We start from the raw sequence: 9,701 nt of genomic DNA, 5'->3' as shown, positions 1-9,701 counted from the left end.
GAAAGCTGGTCAGATACAAAGCTCGATTGGTGGTTAAAGGCTTCGAACAGAAGAAAGGTATTGATTTTGACAAAATTTTCTCACATGTTGTCAAAATGACTTCTATTCGAACAATTTTGAGCTTAGCAGCTAGCCTAGATCTTGAAATAGAGCAGTTGGATGTGAAGACTGTATTTCTTCATGGAGATTTGGAAGAAGAGATTTTATATGGAGCAGCCAGAAGGATTAAAAGTAGATGGAAAGAAATATATGGTGTGCAAATTGAATAAGAGTCTTTATGGGTTAAAGCAGGCACCAAGACAGTGGTATATGGAGTTTGACATATTCATGAAAAGTCAAGCATACATAAAGACCTATTCTGATCCATGTGTATACTTCAAAAGATTTTTAGAGAATAACTTTATTATATTGTTATTTTATGTGGATGGCATGTTAATTGTACGAAAAGACAAGGGGCTGATCGAAAAGTTGAAGGGAGATCTATCTAAGTCATTTGATATGAAAGACTTGGACCTAGCACAACAAATTCTGGGTATGAATATAGTTCGAGAATGAACAAGCAGAAAGTTGTGGCTGTCTCAGGAAAAGTACATTGAACGTGTACTTGAACGTTTCAACATGAAGAATGCTAATCTAGTCATCACACCTCTTGCTAGTCATCTAAATTTGAGTAAGAAGATGTGTCTTACAACAGTGGAGGAGAAAAGGAACATGGCTAGAGTTCCTTATTCTTCAGCAGTCGGAAGTTTGATGTATGCAATGTATGCACCAGACCTAATATTGCTCATGCAATTGGTGTTGTTAGCAGATTTCTTGAAAATCCTGGAAAGGAACATTGGGAAGCAGTCAAGTGGATACTCAAGTACCTAAGAGGTACTGTAAGAGATTGCTTTTATTTTGGAGGATCTGATCCAATCTTGAAGGGCTACACGGATGCTGATATGTCAGGTGATCTTGATAATTTTAAATCTACTACATGATATCTTTTCACATTTTGAGGGGGAGCTATATCACGGTAGTCGAAGTTGCAGAAGCGTGTTGTACTCTCTATAACTGAAGCAAAATATATTGCCGCTACTGAAGCTGGCAAGGAGATGGTTTGGCTGAAACGGTTCCTTCGAGAGCTTGGACTACATCAAAACGAGTATGCCGTCTATTGCGACAGTCAAAGTGAAATAAACCTGAGCAAAAACACCATGTATCATGTAAGGACGAAGCATATCGACGTGAGATATCACTGGATTCGAGAAAGAATAGACGATGGATCTATACAAGTCAAGAAGATCCATACAAGTGAGAATCCTTCGGATATGCTGACAAAGGTAGTGCCAAGAGACAAGTTCGAGCTATGCAAAGTACTTGTCGGCATGCACTCAAACTAGAAACTCCGGTTTTACCTCCTTCAAGTGAATGAGACTCGAGGGGGAGATTTGATGGATCCATCCTATAATTTAAGGAAGACGACTTTCTTCATTTGATAAAGACTTCTAAGTCTTTTTCAAAATTGGCAGCCACCGTTTCTTTTGATATTGTCAACATTGTAGGCGTGAGAGGAAAATGTCAAATATAGTAGGCGTTGGAGAGTGGGGCTCCACCTATCAAAGGAGAGCTTCAACTCTCATCTCTACACAACCAATCTCAAAGGAAAAATATATCTAAGAGTTAGAAAGAAAGAGCGAGGTTTCACATACAAGGTATAAGAAAATTATTTGTGAGAAAAATAGAGAGTGAGCGATATTGTAGTGAGGTGGTAATATCAAAAGAGAGTTATTTCTTTTGAGTGTTGTAGTGGTCTTTGGAGTATTTTACTCGGACCTGCAAAGTATAAAAATTCCTTGCTACAGTGATATCAATTGCTCCTCCCGGGACCGTGGTTTTTCCCCTTATTCAAAAGGGTTTTCCACGTAAAAATCTTGGTGTCGTTGTCCCTCTTTTACGTTATTATTCCGTTTTTATTACGGCGAATATTATTTATGTAGGGATTTATTCCTAACAAGTACGAATCCTCGCGAGGTGGATTTGAGTTTACTAATAGTTTGATGAGCATAAGCCAATTGCCATATTCTTCCTATGTAAGATATCACTGAGGAGTAAAGCTTTTAACTATGATATGATGCTCCCCGAAAAAACTTAGACAGAAGAAAGTGGGGAGTGTTTGCATTTGAAGTTTCAGTTATGTAGTCGCAACTTTAGAGCTTAAAGACTTGTCGGAAGAAAGTGCAATAGGACGAATATACAAGTAGGATACATTGACTAGAAAAATGGTTGTTGGAAGCAGGGGAGAAAAAGGAACTAAACGCAGATGAGAAGGACATTTCTTTAGGTTCATTGCATTGCAAAAAGATCATAATTCGGCTACCTTTTGGTAGAGTATTTGATTTTGCGAAGTTGATTGAGCTCCCATCCTAGTTTCCACGGCACTCTTCTTCGTTCGGGTGTCTTCAACAAGTGGGATTAAAAGTTCTCTATTTGATTTTCACTGTTTGACTTACTTTGTAAGACATTTCAGACTAGTGAAATTGCCTACCTTTACCTTTTCAGTCATGAAAAATGCGGCTACTGCCGTCAAAACGTCTTTGCAAAACCAATCAGACACTCGTACCATTGCCAACTTTTACGCAGCCCAGCTCCAACCTCTTTGCCGAGAGAAAAAGCATGCCAGCTCAGCTTTTGCTCTTGTTCGATCAATCCATGGCAACATGATTACCTCCGGATTCAGGCCACGAAGCCACATCCTTAATCGCTTAATCGACATTTACTGCAAAAATTCCGGTCTTGTTTATGCAAAGCGCCTGTTTGATAGAATTCCCCAACCAGATGTCGTGGCAAGAACAACAGTTATTGCTGCATACTCTGCTTCCGGGGACCCCAAGCTTGCAAGAGAGGTTTTTGATAAAACCCCATTAAGCATCCGCGACACTGTTTGTTACAACGCTATGATTACTGGCTATTCACATAACAATGATGGCCATGCTGCTATAAAACTATTTCTTGATATGAGGTGGAAAAGTTTTCAGCCTGATGAGTATACCTACACCTCGGTGCTTGCAGCTTTAGCCCTTATAGCTGATCATGAAATGCACTGCGGGCAGCTGCATTGTGCGGTTGTGAAGTCAGGCATGGCGTGGGTTAAGTGTGTTGTCAATGCACTTATATCAGTTTATGTAAAATGTGCTTCATCACCCATAGTGTCATCCGTGCTGTTGATGGATGCAGCAAGCAAGTTGTTTTATGAGATGCCAGAGCGGGATGACTTGTCCTGGACTACGATTATCACAGGGTATGTGAAGAATGATGACCTTGATGCTGCTCGGAAGGTGTTTGATGGTATGGATGAGAAGTTGCTTGTGGCGTGGAATGCAATGATCTCTGGGTATGTACATAAAGGTTTCATCTTCGAAGCATTAGACATGTTAAGGAAAATGCACTCAGCAGGGTTGAAGCCAGATGAGTTTACCTGCACTAGTATCCTCAGTGCTTGTGCCGATGCCGGATTGTTTCTTCTAGGAAAACAGGTGCATGCTTATGTTAGACGAACAGAAGAGGAAATTCATGTGTCTGTACATAACGCTTTAATAACATTATATTGGAAATGTGGTAGAGTCGATGAAGCAAGAAAAGTTTTTGATAATCTAGCCTTTAAGGACCTTGTTTCGTGGAATGCAGTTCTATCAGCATATGTAGGAGAAGGGCGGATTAATGAAGCTAAATTATTCTTTGATGAGATCCCAGAGAAGAATTCTCTTGCATGGACAGTAATGATATCAGGATTTGCACAAAATGGAAAAGGGGAAGAAGCTCTCAAACTGTTCAACCAAATGAGACTACACGGGATCGAGCTGTGTGACTATGCATTTGCAGGAGCTATTACATCTTGTGCAGTGCTTGCAGCACTAGAAACTGGATGCCAACTCCATGCTCAGCTTATCCAGCGTGGATTTGATTCAAGCCTTTCATCTGGAAATGCATTAATAACATTTTATGGAAGATCTGGGGTCATTGAAGCTGCACGTACCGTGTTTCTCACAATGCCTTGTGTAGATTTGGTTTCTTGGAATGCATTAATTGCTGCCTTGGGACAGCATGGATATGGTGCTCAAGCCATAGAACTTTTTGAACAGATGTTAAATGAACATATAACTCCTGATAGGATCAGCTTTCTCACAGTTATATCTGCTTGTAGTCATGCAGGATTGGTAGAAAGGGGACGACACTACTTTAATATAATGCATAGTGTTTACAAAATAAATCCAGGAGAAGATCACTATGCCCGTTTAATTGATTTGCTGTCTCGAGCTGGAAGGTTATTAGAAGCAAAAGATGTGATCCAGACTATGCCTAATAAACCTGGGGCACCCATGTGGGAAGCTCTTCTTGCTGGTTGCCGAACTCATAGGAACGTGGATTTGGGGGTTGAAGCAGCAGAAAAACTCTTTGAGTTGACGCCACAACATGATGGAACCTACATACTTTTGGCTAACACCTTTGCTGCTGCAGGCCGATGGGATGACGCTGCTAAGGTGCGAAAACTGATGAGAGACCAAGGGGTGAAAAAAGAGCCTGGATGTAGTTGGATTAAGGTTGAGAATACCGTTCATGTCTTTTTGGTGGATGATACCGCACATCCTGAAATTCAAGCAGTGTACAACTACCTGGAGGAGTTAAGACTGAAGATGAGGAAAATGGGATATGTTCCAGATACACAATATGTGTTGCAGGATATGGAGGCTGAGCAAAAGGAGTATGCTATATCAACTCATAGTGAAAAGCTGGCAGTTGTATTTGGGCTCTTGAAACTGCCTCGTGGAGCCACAATTAGGGTCTTCAAGAACCTACGGATTTGTGGTGACTGCCACAATGCGATTAAATTCATGTCGAAGGTTGAGGCAAGAGAAATCATCGTCAGAGATGGAAATAGGTTTCATCATTTCAGGGATGGTGAATGCTCATGTAGGAATTATTGGTGAGATATGGGATAATGATTACTGTCACCTAATGAGTTCCTTGGTTTCTGTGGAGATTTGAAGAAGTCATTCTGGAAGGGGTTGTGTTGCCAGGGAAAAGTTATAGCATCTTCGGACATTAAAATGTAAGACTTCAACGCTGAAGTAGGAATATGCTGCTACGTCTTGTTTGTCTGTAGCATTTCGAAAATGGATGTGCATTGTGAATGTTTCTGCTTTGTGTTCCCTGGTGGTGAATGCTCATTGGATACCTTCTAGATACTTAAGGCATAATTAACTAATGAGATAGAGATTGCATATATCTTGTAGTTATACACGATTGAGTAACTATCAAACAAAGAACTCGCAGCTTCATAATGCTCCCAGTTTGTGAATAATAGGATATGCCAAAGGGTTGAGTGACTCTCTGCTTGGGGAAATGATACAGTTGAGTTTCTAGAATCCTCAAACATAAAGGTACTATTAGCGAGGAAAAATGTTTCCATGATACAAGTTTCTATAGCACGCACTTTATTGAAATAATATTTTTCGCACTATTTGATCTAGATCTTCCTAGGATCTTCCATCCCACATTTCTTGCCTTTTTATTTCTTTTAAGTTGAATGAGTTTAGTTGATGGGATTCTCTTTAGGTTTTACGTTGTCATTGGTTTCAAGTTTTATGAATTCATTGTACTGCGTTCTCTCCGTTGTCTGGTCTTTGATTATAACCACTCATCATTCCTTTTAGCTAAAATTTTGATTTTTCTTATGGTTTGTGGCATTTCCTGTATCTACATGCTGAAACTTTCCTTGTTTACCTGTTTTCTCTGGAAAATATGATGCTTTTCTTTGATTGCAGGAGTACAGCTTGCAACTCATCTATAGATGGGTACCTTCATATCCTACAGTGAGTATACTCCATTTGTCAACCAGATTTAAGTTGACGATCTTTCACATCCATCGGTTAAAACAAGCATAGAGCTGAAGGCAGACTTAGTTTTCCGCGATGCTCCTTGGTTGGCACATTTGTATTTTTAGCAAGTGAGCTGCTTTTTCTGGGCTCTAATTGGACTCATTGAATTCAAGTGGTGCTCTCCATTCGTGATCATTCTGATCAGCTGTATGTTCTTTTCAGGATGCTCTGTGATAGCAGATATACTTGTACTCCAATTAGAAAGAATATTACTAGCTTGAAAGAACTAGCTAATGAGGCAATTGGCAAAAGTGGAAGTTCAGACAAGCATATTGATGAATTCATTGCACAATTTGATCCTGCCTACTTGAGACATAGATCAAACTACAACTGAAATTGTATAGTTTATCTGACTTGTGTTCTGAAGTATACTCTTATGTTTGATTTGCTTTAACAATGTATTTATTGTGGTGATTGAGCAAGCAAAATGGTCCCCAAAAAGTCACCATATTTCACCAGAATTTCGAGTTTTGATTGAATGGTGAAACACTGAAAGAGTTACCAGATTCTTGTTCCCTAACTCTTCATATGGCCAAATGTCTGTAATCAATTGACGGATGTAAGAGATGATGTTTTATGTAATATTGATATTACAAAAAATAATTAAGGACAAATCTAATGCTGTTGCATGATGCATTTTGGAATAGAGATGAATTATAATCTTTTATATTGAAGATATATCTCATGTATTCGAGGAGTGCCCAATAAATATATATTTAGATATTAATAAGACATTATGCAAAAGGAGATTTTATTTCTAACAAAACTAACGAACGGGGTTGATAATATTTGATTTTGTAATAGGAATTTCTCTATTCTGACTCGAACCCGAGACTTTTAAAATATGTGATTAGTATTTAAACAAAATAAATTTTTTGTACTATTACGGGGGTTAGTTTGATTATTCTTGTATTTTTAATCTATGTATTACTAACGCCTACATTCTTATACCACATTATACCATGCATAAAAAAATACGTCGATATTCATGTTTTACTTACGCATATATTATTTATGATGAAAGCAAAATAGAGCAACCAAATGTTGGAGTATTAATTAATTAATGTTGATTTCTATGCAAAGATTGAATCTCCTTAAAATCTAACCAAACACTATATAAAGTTGATGCTGATTTTTATGGAATTAATTGCACTAGTAGCCAATATTTAGTTTGCCAACTGATAGCCAGTGTTGTTAGCAAAAGCCTTTTTGTTGATTCTCCATTCCTCCTCCTTAGTGTAGTTACTACAATCATAAATCTTCACACAACTCCCTCAACAACACCTCCTCCTTGATGGATGTTTCTCTGTTTTTAAAATAGTATTAGACTTTGTTCGAAGAATAACTAATGGCAAAATTAATTGTTAACAACTCTACAGCTAAAGCTAAGTCTTTGTAAGTTAGTGATTGACACTTGAAGTTGTTGGTGATTGATTTGTTCGAACTTTGCTGGGTATTGAATTTAAGTTGGAAGTTTTAAAAATTGAAAATTGTTGAGCTTTCTGGTTGAACCTCCCGTAAAAGAAAGCTAAGACATAAATGTATGAAGTTTGGCTTGCGCATACGCAATTGTTGAAACTACGCTCTTGGCAAGCCAAACTTCAAGCAAAAATGTCTTTGAAGTTTGCCGCCTAACTTCGATCGTATATGCTTAAAATTAGTTTAGAAGTGGCTAAACTTGTAATTTTAAGTACACTATGACCATATAGGGGTGAAATTCAAAAATAGCAAGATTTACAAATGGTAATTGAAAAATAGTCACAGTTTCAAAAGTAATCGAAATTTACTCATTTTTTATATAAAGATTAATTTGAACGAAAACACTGTTCAAAATCCAAAAAATATTCCAGCATAATATACTGGAGTTCGAATTTTTTACATGTGAACTTCCTGCATAATATACTGGAGTTCCAGCATAATATACCAGTCCAACATAATATGTTGGAAGTTTATACATAAGTGCTCCAATCTCCGGTATATTATACGAGAATTTTCCGTGTGCTGGAGTTCCAGCATAATATGCTGGAAGTTCATACACAGGTGCACAAATCTCCAGTATATTATGCTGAAATTTTCTGTGTTACAACAAAATAGTGGCTATTTTTCAATGACTTTACAAACGTTACTATTTTTCAATTACCAATTCGAAAAGTGGCTAGCCCGTGCTATTTTTACGCACTTGCCCCATCGTCCACGGGAAACCGAAATCAATTGTATATCGAATTAAATAATCTATGCGGTATGCCTACTGAAAATATCAGTTAACACTATATATAATTAAAATATTTATTTTGCCCTATATACCTACTTTAAGATTTTATTTTACTATGTATATAATTATTCACTATTCCACAATTTAAGGGACTGTAATCTTATACCTTTTCTCTCTCCGCTTTCTTTCTTTTTTCAGTTTCTCCCCCTCTTCATTACCCAATTTAATTTGAATTTCTTCGCAATTATTGTGTTTTAATCCTGATATCAGTACTCTACTTAAAATAAGTAGGTTACTTACGGTGTTACTAATGGACGAGGTGAAATATTTTGCATTTGGCATTTCATGAGTCTTTCATCATTTCTTATCGATTATCACATCATTTCTTATCGATTATCACATTATTCTCGTAGTGCCTTAAATGACCACTATAAAGTCATAGCTCTCAACTTTTGTCGGAATGATCGCTTAAAAATAAAGCTTTCGTCTTATTATTGGCAAGTGTTGTTGAAATATTATCGCATATTATTTAAATACTGTGATTTTGAATTGAATATTGTAGTTTTATTTGAATATGATAAATAGTTTTGGTTTGAATATTATTTTTGAATTGATAGTGTAGTTTCGCATGGAATATTGTATTTCTGAAATAAATATTGTAATTGCAAATTGAAAACTGTATTTTTGACTTAAATACATTAAATTGAATATTGTAGTTTCACATGAAATACTAATAAACATACTGTTAGTTTTTTTAACCAAAATATTAGTATGAATACTGTTAGTGTTATTGGAATATTTGTATGTATACTATTAGTTTTAATGGAATACTAGAATATACGTATACACTTAATTTCTGATTGGATGTAGATATATTGTTAGTTTGATTATAATACTGGTAGTTGTATACGGTCGAAATGGATTTCAGCCTTGGCATGTCCGGTACGGTTCGAAGGGTGGTGTATCGAAGTAAGATCCCGAAGGGGGGGACGAACTAACCTAGAGCCCGGGGAGGCCGGTCCGTGTTGAGATCGATACCATAATCAAACTCGAACAAGAATCGAACCATGGCGTGGGTAGATCTATCGTGCTGATAATCCAAAAACCAACCTACATCGACCTGGAATCCATCCGAGGGCTCAAACCAGGATCGGGCTCGAACCAGGATCACGAGTTCGAGCCGAAATCAAGCTCGAACCAAAATCGAGGATTCTAAGCAAGATCGAGCTCGCAGACAAAAGCCGTTGCAATCTCACTAGAGGGAATCTTGGCAGAAATTATGAAAAAGCTGATTTATCATGGGTCTTCCACTGAATGTTTATTTTATTATACTTGTAGCCAAACCCTTTCACTATAAAAAGGCTTGTTTTCATTCTTAGAGGGCATCTTTTTTTAGACTTAGACTATCTAAAACTGTATTATTTCCTCTAGAAGCAAGAGTGATCTTTCTAGTTTCTTAGATTGTCTCTATTTTGTTAAATCCTAAATTCACTGTTCATAATTGATTCGCCTGAATTACGTTTTCTCGAACATATATTCATCCTTTTATTTATCCTAGCATTCTGTATTAA

The 9,701-nt window shown here is 37.2% G+C and overlaps 1 protein-coding gene across 3 annotated transcripts; it reads left to right on the top strand.

Annotated features, from left to right (window-relative positions):
- Window positions 1-2,051: 2,051 nt before the first annotated feature.
- Window positions 2,052-6,500, top strand: LOC104102130 (pentatricopeptide repeat-containing protein At1g25360). 3 transcript variants are annotated; one of them, XM_070200312.1, is made up of 3 exons: window positions 2,052-5,089; window positions 5,805-5,986; window positions 6,081-6,500. In XM_070200312.1, the coding sequence occupies exon 1, from the start codon at window positions 2,544-2,546 to the stop codon at window positions 4,965-4,967; it is 2,424 nt and encodes an 807-aa protein (XP_070056413.1). In that variant the 5' UTR covers window positions 2,052-2,543; the 3' UTR covers window positions 4,968-5,089; window positions 5,805-5,986; window positions 6,081-6,500. The 3 variants fall into 3 exon arrangements, with proteins under 3 accessions (XP_070056413.1, XP_009608058.1, XP_009608057.1); XM_009609763.4 differs by having other exon boundaries at window positions 5,805-6,500; XM_009609762.4 differs by having other exon boundaries at window positions 2,052-5,420; window positions 5,805-6,500.
- Window positions 6,501-9,701: the final 3,201 nt, after the last annotated feature.

Source organism: Nicotiana tomentosiformis, chromosome 4 (genome assembly GCF_000390325.3).
Source record: "Nicotiana tomentosiformis chromosome 4, ASM39032v3, whole genome shotgun sequence".
Classification (NCBI taxonomy): Eukaryota; Viridiplantae; Streptophyta; class Magnoliopsida; order Solanales; family Solanaceae; genus Nicotiana; species Nicotiana tomentosiformis.
The sequence above is the reverse complement of the archived record's forward strand: the minus strand, read 5'-3'. Positions and strand labels throughout refer to the sequence as shown.

Bases quoted from the DNA above. Each gene is read 5' to 3' on its own strand.
- LOC104102130 (XM_070200312.1), top strand. From the start codon at position 2,544: ATGAAAAATGCGGCTACTGCCGTCAAAACGTCTTTGCAAAACCAATCA.